Here is an 11,544-nt window from a genome sequence, read left to right on the forward strand (position 1 = left end):
TAATGTATTTTTATTGATTTCAGAGAGGAAGGGAGAGTGAGAGTTAGAAACATCGATGATGAGAGAGAATCATTGATCAACTGCCTCCTGTATGCCCCCCACTGGGGATCAAGCCCGCAACCCAGGCATGTGCCCTTGACTGGAATCGAACCGGGACCCTTTAGTCTGCAGGCTGCCGCTCTATCCACTGAGCCAAACCAACTAGGATGCACGCATATGTTTCCATCTGTCATTGTCTATCGTGAATTTGGTTGACACTTCTATTATAGAGAAAAGGCGAATAGCGATATTAAAATAGTTCTTCTAATTAATTTCCTTTCAGTGTGCACGAATTCGTGCACCAGGCCACTAGTTATACTATAAAGGGGCCCAAACTCAAAATCCGTGTGAAAGAAGCCAAAGGCCCCATGCTGCCTGTCTCCTTTTATTAAATGTCTGGAAAGGCAAAGGTGTGTGGCCAGAAAGGCCAGTCTCCCTTCCCCGTGGTGGTGGGCCCTGGGCCGTGCAGGTGCTGGGTTTGGGCTGCGTCCCTCCGCCCAGCCCGAGAGCTGTCGGGGAAGGTTTTACTGGTGAAGGTGTTTCAGGACCGGGGATTCTCAGAGGCCACGACCCCGCCTAGGAGCTGAGTGTGAAGCTCGACCCTGTCGCCCACCAGCTGTGTGACCTTGGGCAAGGTGCTTTAGCTCTGAGCTCAGCTTCTTCACAGGCTGGGGGACCGACCCATTCTCATGCAGAAAACAAACCACCAGACACCTGCTCTAGGCCTGGCCCTGGGCTGGACATGCTGGGGAATGGTGGCGACCAAGAGGCCCCAGACCTGCCCTTGTGGGGCTCCGAGTTTAGTGGGGGGGGGGGCAGCTGACAAGTAGAACATTGAGTGATATTAGCTGTGTATTGTTTGTGTGAAATTGCTCAGGGAGCCATGGGGAGGTGTGGAGGGTGGGGTGACTTGGTTTGGGGGCACCTTTCCAGGACAGCAGGGGCCCTCGGCGGGAGAACAGAGCTCAGTGGGTTGTTGAGAGGGGAAGGGGGCCAGCAGAGGCCTGGGGCCGGAGGGGAGGGGGTGTGAGGGACCCAGAATGTGGAGAGTCACAGGCTGGGGTCCTCTGTGCCCGCAGCCCAGAACGTGACTGTGGACGAGGTCATCAGCGCTTACAAGCAGGCCTGCCAGAAGCTGAACTGCAGACAGATCCCCAAGCTCCTCAGGCAGCTCCAGGTATGCAGGCAGGGGAGGGGCTCCCCACCTCCCAGCAGCCTCCGGGCCTCTGCTGTCTGCCCCGGCGGAGCGGGCGCACACGGCACTCGCACTACCCGCCTGCTCACCCAGCCACGGCCCCTGCTCTCCCAGACGCCTTGGAAAGTCCTCAGTCAGCTGTAAATGCAGTCAGGCCCCTGTGAATACTTGCACAGTTCAAGTATCTGTCCCTCCCCAGACAAGGTCTGTTCCCCAGGCGGAAAGCCAAGTATACCATATTTATTCTTAAAAGCCTGAATTACAAAAGTAACATATATTGTTTATTTAAAAGAAAAAAAACTACATACATAAAAAGCAAAATTCACTTCTTCTTGTCCAAGTCCCATTCCCAGGAGTCCCTGCGCTGACAGCTTGGGCTTTGTCCTCTGGCCTCTCCTGGGCATTTGTAGGACGGCGGTCACTCTCCAGGCGGGAGGACAATCTCTGATTTCCTGTGACGAGGGTGTCGCTGTGCCTGGGACGTGCGCCCCTCCCCCCAGCCATCTCCTGCCAGTGCCTTCCCCGGGGCCACCGGCCTGGCTGAGGGTCAAGCACTGCCATAGTGCCCTCCAGAATGTTCCCACGTTTGTTTCTAGGGTTGTTGCTCCCTCGGACAGCGCGGCTGTGAGCAGTCATGCTGGCCGCCCATCCCTGTGCACCTGGGTTAGGGGTTCTGTGGAGGATTCCAGAAGGTCTTACTGTCAGGTCCAGGGAAAGATGGCCACTCAGTGTGATGGCCAGGAATGTGGGCCCTGGAGCCTGGTTCAGGCCAAGCCTGCCCTTACCACCTCGGCAAGGCTGGGCTAAGCCTCTGTCTGCCCACGGGTTCATCACAGCCCCTCCCTCGGAGCTGATGTATGTGGAGCCCAGAGAATAGGGCCTGGCACCTGTGGGGTGGGGCTGAAGCTCAGCCAGGAGCCGGCAAGACGTCTGTCCAGTGCCTTTATTCCTCCTCACTGAGCTCACTGCGTGCCAGGCCAGTACCCTGCCTTCCCCCGGCCTCTTGGGCCTGACCTGTCAGCTTTCGCCTCGGCGCCTGCCTCACAGCCTTTGCGCTGGCTGTTCCTCTGCCTGAAAACCTTGTCCCAGAGACGCCCAGGGCCCACTCCCTCACTCCATTCAGCTGGGGCAGGGGGGCTGCATCCAGACCTGCCTCGCCCCAGGTCCAGGGCGGGGGTGGGGGTGGGGGTGGGGGGGTAAGGAGCTGCCACCTTCTCCGAGCCGCTGTGCCCTCCACACCCACCCCAAACACTGCCTCACCTCAGAAAGAGCAGAGCCAGGTGAACTACAAAAGTAAGGCGCTTCCTGCTTACCCCCTTCCGTTCTGCTTTCCCAGGAGTTCACGGACCTCGGGCATCGCATTGACTGTCTGGACCTGAAAGGTGTGTGTGGGCCGAGGTGGGAGCCCTAAGGGGGGCAGGGCCAGCCTTCCCTAGAGGTGGACCCGGGGGCAGGATGAGGTCCTGGGCTGCTTGGGGTCAGTGGGTCCCACCAGAGGAGCTTAGCCAGAGTGGGGTGAGGGCCCTTCCTCCCTCCGTTGGCCTGGAGCCCCGGTTTGCACCCAGCCCCCCACCACACACAGAAGGGAGCTCACACATGCACGCATGGCGCTCCATCCCCTCCCAGGTGAAAAGCTCGACTACAAGGCCTGCGAGGCCCTGGAGGAGGTCTTCAAGAGGCTGCAGTTCAAGGTCGTGGATCTGGAGCAGACAAACCTGGACGAAGATGTGAGCATCTCTGCCACCACCCTTCCCTGCTTCCTGAGCTCCCTGGCTCTTAGAAGTTGGGGGGCTGGGGCACTGCAGGAGGAGGGAACCCCCTTGGACAAGGGCTGGGCAGGGCCTCTTGAAGGACAAAACAGGGAAATCCAGTGTGACCAGAGTGGATGGGAAGAATGTTGGGGCTCCGGGCAGGGCCCAGAGAAGGGGTCTCACAGACCCCCCGAAAGGCTGGGGCTTTGTAAGGAAGGGAGAGACTTGGGGAGCCAGGCCGGAGGGAGGCTGTGGCCACCTGGAGCCTTTCCAGGAGCGTCCTGCCGCCCCTACCCCGTCATAGTGTCTGCAGGGGAAGGGGTTTGAGAAACTTTTTTTTTTAAATTGATTTCTATGGAAGGGGGAAGGGAAAGAGAGGAACATCAATGTGAGAGAGAGACATTGATCGGTTGCCTCTCACATGCACCCTGACCCAGGATCGAACCCCCGACCTTCCGGTACATGGGATGATGCTCCAACCAACTGAGCCATACTAGCCAGGGCAGGTTTGAGAAACGTCTGAAAGCAGCCTCCCCCACTAGGCCTAGGTATCCTCTCCTCCTCCTGGAGACTTGGGGGTCACCAGGTCTAGAGAACACAGGAGAGCCAAGCATCGGGGTCCTGGAGAACTGTGGCCTGTCCCGGTCACACAGCACGGCAGTCCTGGGGGCACGTAAGAGGCTCTTCCAGGAAATGGAAGGGTTGGTTCTCGTGACCCAGAGGTGCGGGGGAGTGTCAGGATCAGCTCCTGCCTCCCGGTCTCCGCGGCCTCCCCCTGAGGCTGAGCCCCTTGTCTCACCCCAGGGCGCCTCCGCCCTCTTTGACATGATTGAGTACTACGAGTCAGCCACCCACCTCAACATCTCCTTCAACAAGCACATCGGCACCCGGGGCTGGCAGGCCGCCGCCCACATGATGCGCAAGGTGGGTGCCTCTCCCGCCACCTCGCCAAGTTTCCAGGGTGGGGGGAGCTCGGGCATAGAGGGTCCAGGTGCTTTGTCAGGGCACCCAGCTCTTTAGGGGTGTCGGGCCCCACCCTCCAGGCCCTGTGTGAAAGCTGTATTAAGAGTTGCCTTGCCCCAAGCCCACCCTGGCCCCTTCTCTCCTCCTCTCCTTACTCTTTTTATTTTTATTTTTTTAAATATATTTTGTTCATTTTTCACAGAGAGGAAGAGAGAGGGATAGAGAGTTAGAAACATCGATGAGAGAGAAACATCGATCAGCTGCCTCCTGCACACCCCCCACTGGGGATGTGCCCGCAACCAAGGTACATGCCCTTGACCGGAATCGAACCTGGGACCCTTGAGTCCGCAGGCCGACGCTCTATCCACTGAGCCAAACCGGTTTTGGCCTCTCCTTACTCTTAATGTAGCCCTTGGAGGCATCCATGGTCACCACCCCCATGTTACTCACAGGGAGTCAGGGAACTCGGCTGTTGCCAGCTCCACCCCCATCTCGCTCACCCACAGGGACCCCAGGCCAGGCCTTCCAGCACCAGCACCAGCCCCAGCTGTAAAAGCAGATGGCCTTGCTGTTCACTGGGACTTGGGGTGGGAGGTCCCCCGGGCAGTGAGGGCGGGGGCCAGCCTGACCAGCCCTGCTCCTGCCCCAACAGACCAGCTGTCTGCAGTACCTGGATGCCCGCAACACGCCCCTGCTGGACCACTCCGCGCCCTTCGTGGCCCGTGCCCTGCGGATCCGCAGCAGCCTGGCCGTGCTGCACCTGGAGAACGCCAGCCTGTCGGGGCGGCCCCTCGTGCTGCTTGGTGAGCCCAGGCCCGGGAGGCCCGGTGGGGAGTGCAGCTCACGTGGCGGCTGGGACTGTTGGCCGGGTCCTGTGGGCCTGGCCAGTCACGAGCCCTCCTCCCCCCCAGCCACAGCCCTAAAGATGAACATGAACCTTCGGGAGCTGTACCTGGCCGACAACAAGCTCAATGGCCTGCAGGACTCAGCCCAGCTGGGCAACCTGCTCAAGTTCAACTGCTCCCTGCAGATCCTGGACCTCCGTAACAACCATGTGCTGGACTCAGGTGTGTGAGAGAGGTCCACCCGCCCTACTCCCGTCACCCACCCAGCACCCACTGTGCCCAGCCAGGTGCTCCGTGCTGCTGGGGACCATAGTGACCAAGGCAGCCCAGCTCTGCTCCCGTGGGGTCAGAGTTCATAGTGAACACAGACCACCCCAGGCAGTGAGAGTCAGACTGTGGGCCGGGGGCTACCCCCAGAGGGTTACACCCTGTCCAGGGGTCAGGGGCAGCTCGGTGAGGTATTGAACAGATAATTAAAATAATTACCATCTGGGAAAAGTGCCCTGAAAGGAAACGAGGTTGTGGGGACGTAGGCTCTTTAAGTTGCAGGGAGGGGACCTCTAGGTGGCCATGTGGGGCTGAGAGCACAGCCCACTGGTTTGCAAGCCTGGGAGGAATCCAGGCAGAGGGCAGCTGGTTCGAGGCCTGAGGTGGGAAGAACTTGAACGCTGGGTGTTGTGGGGAAAGCTGTGGTGAGCCAGGAGGTAGAAGGGAAGGGAAGAGGAGGTGTCAGCGGGAGGAACTCAGTTCCCTCCTGGGGGAGGGCAGCTGGGCCTGGCTCACTGTTGGGCAGAGTCCCTGGCCTCATTGTGAAGAAAGGGGAGGGGGCAGACAGACTGGGACGGAGGCCAGTGCCTTCCCCCAGGGCAGCCAGGCCCAGACCCACATTTACTGACCACCTACCCCGACCAGGCCTGTTGCCTTGGCTCCCGGCTGGGAGACCTCTGCCCTCAGGAAAGCACAGCCGAGATGAATGAGTAGGGAACTGAGTCTGTCCGATGGTGAGACGTGCTCGGGGAAAAGGAAGCCGTGGTGGTGGCCTCCGCTGGCTGCCCAGAGGCTGCGGGAGAGGGTGATACTCGAGCAGAGCTCTAGGCAGACGGAGGCATGTTCCTGGCCCAGGGATCGGGAGCTGGGTGTGTGCCTGCCCAGGCAGGGGTGTCGCAGCAGGAGGTGGCAGGGCCGGGCAGACCCAGGGGAAAGTGGAGCCCACACCACCGACGGGACTCACCCAGGGCCTCCCCAGGTCTGGCCTACATCTGCGAGGGCCTCAAGGAGCAGAGGAAGGGGCTGGTGACCCTGGTGCTGTGGAACAACCAGCTCACACACACGGGCATGGCTTTCCTGGGCATGACGCTGGTGAGTGCACAGGGCCCCGCCCCTCTCCCGCCCAGCCCAGCACTGTCAGCGTGTCCGTGGGTTCATTCCTCTCCTTCAGCCCCTGGGCCTTTCCCTGAGGGAGCAGCCCTCCCTCGCTGTCCGTTTGAGCCCAGCACCATCGCCTAGCACAGAACTTCTGCACAAGGTGAAAGGGTTTGTTAATATTTCTAGAAGCCTTCAGGAAGGCTTAAACCTTACTGTTACACAGAATTTAAAGCAAGCCCACAGGGTACAGAGGCTCAACCCAGGTGAGGAACTGCCACTGCCCGGGGAGTGCGCAGGGCAGCTGGCTGGGGAGACTTCTCGGCCTCAGGAGGAATGTGCTGGCTCTCGGGCTGGCTCACTGCTGAGGGGGGAGCGCAGGGTCTGCCTCTTCCCGACTGGCCTGCAGGGCCTCTTCGCCCTCTCGTCCGCACCCCTGCAGCCACACACACAGAGCCTGGAGACGCTGAACCTGGGGCACAACCCCATTGGGAACGAGGGCGTGCGCAACCTCAAGAACGGCCTCATCGGCAACCGCAGCGTGCTGCGCCTTGGCCTGGCCTCCACCAAGCTCACCTGCGAGGGTAGGGCGCGGGGCGGGTGAGGGGGGCCGGGCAGGCGGGTCGGTGGGTGGCCAGCCGGGCGTGGGCCCATGGCCAGCCCTGCGGTCCCCCTCCCAGGCGCGGTGGCGGTGGCGGAGTTCATCGCCGAGAGCCCCCGCCTCCTGAGACTGGACCTTCGGGAGAACGAGATCAAGACGGGCGGGCTCATGGCACTGTCCTTGGCCCTCAAGGTGAACCACTCCCTGCTGCGCCTGGACCTCGACCGAGAGCCCAAGAAGGAGGCGGTGAGCGGGCTCTCCTCTGCGGCCTGGCTGTGGGCAGGTGGGGGCGGACTTGGCCGGAATGACCACAGGACACGCTGCAGGGACAGGCCCCCCCGAGCCCTAGCCAGGCCTGCTCTGCCCACAGGTGAAGAGCTTCATCGAGACGCAGAAGGCACTGCTCGCCGAGATCCAGAATGGCTGCAAGCGCAACTTCGTGCAGGCGCGGGAGCGGGAGGAGAAGGAGCAGCGGCTGCAGCTGTCGGCCTCCATGCCCGAGATCACCGTCACCGAGCCCCAGCCCGACGAGGAGCCCGGGGACGAGCCTGCCACCCAGGCGCAGGAGAACGGGGACCCGGCCCCCGGGCCCGGCCTGGACTCAGACTCAGACTCAGACTCCGAGGGGGAGGAGGAGGATGGGGAGAGGGCTGTGGCCCCCTGCCCCACCCCACTGCCCCCCACGGACTCCCTGGGCCTTGGGGATAGGAGCCCCCCAGGCAGCCCTTCCTCCCCCACTGAGCAGCGAATCTCCGTGTCCAGCCCAGGCCGAGGCCACAAAGTGTTCGTGGTGACTCGCGTGGAGAGCCCCCCCGAGAGAGCAGAGCCCCCTGTGCCGCCCTCTCCTCGTCCTCCCTCCCCACCTGCCTTGCCTTCCCCGCCCCCCTCCCCTGCCCTGCCACCCGCTGAGGCCATCAGCACTCGGGACCCAGGGTCATCGGAGCCTCAGCCACAGCCAGAGCCGCCGCAGGCAGGGCCACCCCTGCCCAACGGCCTGAAGCCTGAGTTTGCCCTCGCACTGCCCCCAGAGCCGCCCCCGGGGCCCGAGGCCAAGGCGGGCAGCTGTGGCCTGGAACACGGTGAGAGGAGCTCTGGGGCAGGCTGACCAGGGGCCCTGCGTGCTGTGTGCGACCCTGCCCGTTAGTGGGCCTCAGTTTGCCCTGAAATGGCCCTGGTAGGGACAGGGCCAAGTAGGGCTTGGCCCTCGGGCACCACCTTGCTTCTCAGGGCACCCTGGCTTGTGCTGCCCTGAGGCTCCGGCCTGGGCAGGGCTGGTGGGGACAGGCTGCCATCCCTCACCCGCCTGACGAGGCCGCCCACCATTCTCCCCCGCAGAACTGAGCTGCTCCAAGAACGAGAAGGAGCTCGAGGAGCTGCTTCTGGAAGCCAGTCAGGAATCTGGGCAGGAGACACTGTGACACTTTAGGTGAGACGAGGGCCAGGGGCCTGGGGAGCCAGCGAGAGAGGCCCTGGCTCTGACAGGCCCCCCAATCTCTTCTCCCCAAGTTCCTTTTTTTCCAGCCGGTCTTCTATGAGCTGAGGCCAGAGCCATGAGAACCTGCTCACCCTCACCCCCAGCCTTCCTGAGGCCCGGACGCCAGGGGTGGGGGCACCTTTCTGAGGACCCCTACCCCCCACAGCAACACTACATGGGGTGCAGGAGCTACAGGGAGTGGCCCTCTCCATCCTGACTTGAGCACTCCTGTTTGTGTCCAGCCCCTAAGCCTCTGCGCCAGAGGAGGGGGCGTCTCCAAGGTCATCAGCCCCAAAACCGCTGACTTTTCTGGAAGGGCCCGTTAGGCCAGGCTTGCGGGGAGGGCCGGAGTCCTGGGTGGTGGTAGGCTATCCCCCACCCCCTATGGCACTGGGCACAGGACGAGGCAGGAGGCATGGTGCGGGGCGGTGAGTGATGGTGGTGGTTGGACTTTGTAGAGCAGCCCCAGGCGGTGCGGGCCGGGCGGGTGGGGGATGGGAGCAGAGGATCAGAGCTTTCTTCTTAAGTGCAATAAATCTATCAGGGAGCTGCGGGGGCCAGGGCTCTGAGACCCTGCTGTCCAGGCCGCTGGAAGCTGCGCCCTGAGAGGCACTACAACCCGGGGAGGGTGGGGTGGAGTGGGCAGAGGGCTGGGGAGGGGCTCCTCCTGTCGGTGCAACTCTGTCCACACCTTTTCTAATAAACCAGAGCTGGGTTCACCTTTTGCCTGTTCTCTGCTGTGCTCATCCCGGTGGGAGTTCTGGACACGGGAGGGGGAGGGGGCCAGACAGCTCTGGTTCCGGAGCACCTGCTGGGCTATGGGGCCGCGGTCCCCCAGGAAACCGGGCTGCCCGCCCTGTCCGGGTGTCCACACTCTCTGTCTAACGGCTCTCACGGCCAGTCCACTTTGTGCTTGCCTCTCTTCAGAGGGAAAAACCCCAAATATTCTCCAGCTTTAGGTCCAGGGGTCAGGGTGATGTGCCCCCAGTCACCTAGGGCTCAAGGAGAAGCAGACACGAGCCTGTCTGCGCTGGCCCTGGACGTTCACGGAGCGGGGTGGGGGTCGGGGGGGGGGGCAGTGTGCACAGGCCACGAGTCAGCGCCCTGGAGCCCCCTGGGCAGCCTGCTCCCCGCGGCCAGGACATGGTGAGGTGCGCCCGGGGCTGGGAGGCGTTCCCGGGAAATCTGAGCTCCACCTTCAGAAAACGCGAGAAGCACTCAAGGGGAGACCTTTGCACCTGCCCCTTTTCTCCCCGCCTGGGACACCGACGCGGGGTGGGTAGAGGCGGTGGGAAGACCACAAGAACCCAGTGTCACCGGCTGGGAGCCCTGGTGCCACTCAGCTCCTGCACAGGCCAGGACTCTGTCCCCAGTGGCCACTGTCATTGGCAGCCGTGTGTGCGCCATGTACATCAGCCACCAGCCCCTACACCCGCCCCACTCACCCCGGGCAGCTGGGGAGATAGACCTGCACGGGCCCTGGTTCTGAGCTGTGGGCAGCATCGGCCTCCAGCTGGGCCCCCTGTGCTGGGTGTGCGGAGGGGGTGGGACGAGCCCTCCAGGCTGTCCTGGCTTCGGTCCCCTTGGTGAGACGGGCGTGTGCGGTTTGCCTCTAGAGGCTGAGGAGCCACGGTCCTTGCCAGGTTGGGTCTGTCAGTGCAGCTCCTCACCCCCACCCCCGGCAAACGCAGGTGACCTGTGGTCAGTTCTAGCTGTTGCTCAGGAATCAACTCCCACGGGAGCTTTCAGCCCTCAGCAGCCTGTCCCCTTTGTGACCTCTGTCTCCACTCCCAGGCTGGTGACCAACAGGCTGGGCTCGAGTGGGGGGAAGGGGGTCTCTGCTTACCTGTCTCTCAGGTGATGCCTTTGAGGGGCGCCCCACAGCCTTGTCCCTGCTCTTTACTTCCACTAAATTTAGCTTAGAGTGAGGAATTCGGTCTCACCAACCATCCAGGGTTGAAATGTGTCCCAACATCCCTCCACACAAAAACGTGTGAAGTCCTAACCCTTAGGAGCTCAGAATGGGACCTTTGGAGACGGGTCTTCACAGAGGCAATCAATTGGAAATGAGGTCATAGGTAAGGCCCTGATCCAAAATGCCTGGGGTTCTCATCAAAAGGGGAAATCGGGACACAGATGTCCCCGGCAGGAAGAGGGTGTGAAGATGGAGGACTGGAGGGATGGCGGCCACAGCCAGGTCGCCCACAAAGGGCTCGAAGCCGGAAGGGTTCCCTGCTCTGGCCTGCTGGCCCCTTGATGTCGCACTTCAGGCCTCAACTGTGAGAGAATGAGCTTCTGCTGTTCTGAGCCACCCAGTTTGTGGGACTTGGTGACACGCCCCAGGAGACCAGCAGACCTACTCCTCGGGGCTCCTGACTTCCCAGCTTTTGGGAGTCCTGGGTCACGGGTGGGTCCCCTTTACCTTCAGCCACCCCAGCATCGCCATCGCCCGTGAAGACACAGGCGTCTCATGCTTGGCTAGACACCATCCAGTCTTAAAGGTATCGGTGCCCTAACCCAGGCGTTTGTTTTCACACACCTGGGCGTTCAGGATGGAGGCAGCTCTTCACAAAGCCATGTGTGGACCCAGGCCCCCTCTGTCCTGTGGCTCTGCTACCCGCTGGGCCTCAGGGTTCCTGCATCCAACAGGAAGGTGGGGAGGGGGAGGAGGAATGCAGGCAAACGTGCGGCCTCTTGTTGCCACAGCAGGGAAGGACACATCACTTCCACGCCCTGGTGGTCTGTGAGAACTAGCCCCCCGGCCTCACCTGGGTGCAAGCTGCAGCAAAAGCTCCACACTAAAGGGGAGCGAGACCCTGGTCGACAGAGCCGTCTCAGGCACCCCAGCCGTCCTATTTCGGTTTAGTTTAGTTTTTTATAGTCTCCCAAAACCCTAGCTTTGGCAGGCACATGGTCAGCGTCTAAGATAGACGGGTACCAGTTTGGCCACTGCTCGGAACCACACAGCAGGTCCGCAGCTTCTTCCCGGGGCTGGAGGTCCCCACTCCCACTCCCAACCGCCAGCCAAGGCCAGTCCTGCCTCCTGCAGCGCCCCATTCCTGAGCCCAATCTTTTTTTTTTTTTTTTAAGCCAGTCACCAATCTGTTTTCTGCCGGGACCCTAGGCGGTAAGAAATAGAAGCCCAATCAGATTGGCTTAAGGGAGATGGAAGGGGGACGTATGCCCTGGCCGGTGTGGTTCGGTTGGGCTTCGTCCCAGGCACTGAGAGGTCACCAATTCAATTCCGGGTCAAGGCACATGCCCAGGTTGCTGGCTCGGGTAGAAGGTACCCGATCGATGTTTCTCTCATTGAT

At 61.7% G+C, this 11,544-nt stretch overlaps 1 protein-coding gene across 1 annotated transcript in view; it reads left to right on the plus strand.

The window, feature by feature from the left end:
* Positions 1-8,949, plus strand: part of PPP1R37 (protein phosphatase 1 regulatory subunit 37) — a 43,956-nt gene extending 35,007 nt beyond the window's left edge. Inside the window, exons 2-13 of the mRNA XM_008158361.3 lie at positions 1,119-1,216; positions 2,571-2,616; positions 2,861-2,961; positions 3,790-3,909; positions 4,601-4,751; positions 4,860-5,015; positions 6,040-6,152; positions 6,598-6,739; positions 6,836-7,002; positions 7,127-7,835; positions 8,092-8,182; positions 8,263-8,949. Coding sequence (XP_008156583.2) covers positions 1,119-1,216; positions 2,571-2,616; positions 2,861-2,961; positions 3,790-3,909; positions 4,601-4,751; positions 4,860-5,015; positions 6,040-6,152; positions 6,598-6,739; positions 6,836-7,002; positions 7,127-7,835; positions 8,092-8,174 — 1,886 coding nt within the window. The 3' untranslated portion in view covers positions 8,175-8,182; positions 8,263-8,949. The remainder of the gene's footprint in view (positions 1-1,118; positions 1,217-2,570; positions 2,617-2,860; positions 2,962-3,789; positions 3,910-4,600; positions 4,752-4,859; positions 5,016-6,039; positions 6,153-6,597; positions 6,740-6,835; positions 7,003-7,126; positions 7,836-8,091; positions 8,183-8,262) is intronic.
* Positions 8,950-11,544: the final 2,595 nt, after the last annotated feature.

The sequence above is a fragment of the Eptesicus fuscus genome, chromosome 21 (assembly GCF_027574615.1).
Source record: "Eptesicus fuscus isolate TK198812 chromosome 21, DD_ASM_mEF_20220401, whole genome shotgun sequence".
NCBI classification, from domain to species: Eukaryota; Metazoa; Chordata; class Mammalia; order Chiroptera; family Vespertilionidae; genus Eptesicus; species Eptesicus fuscus.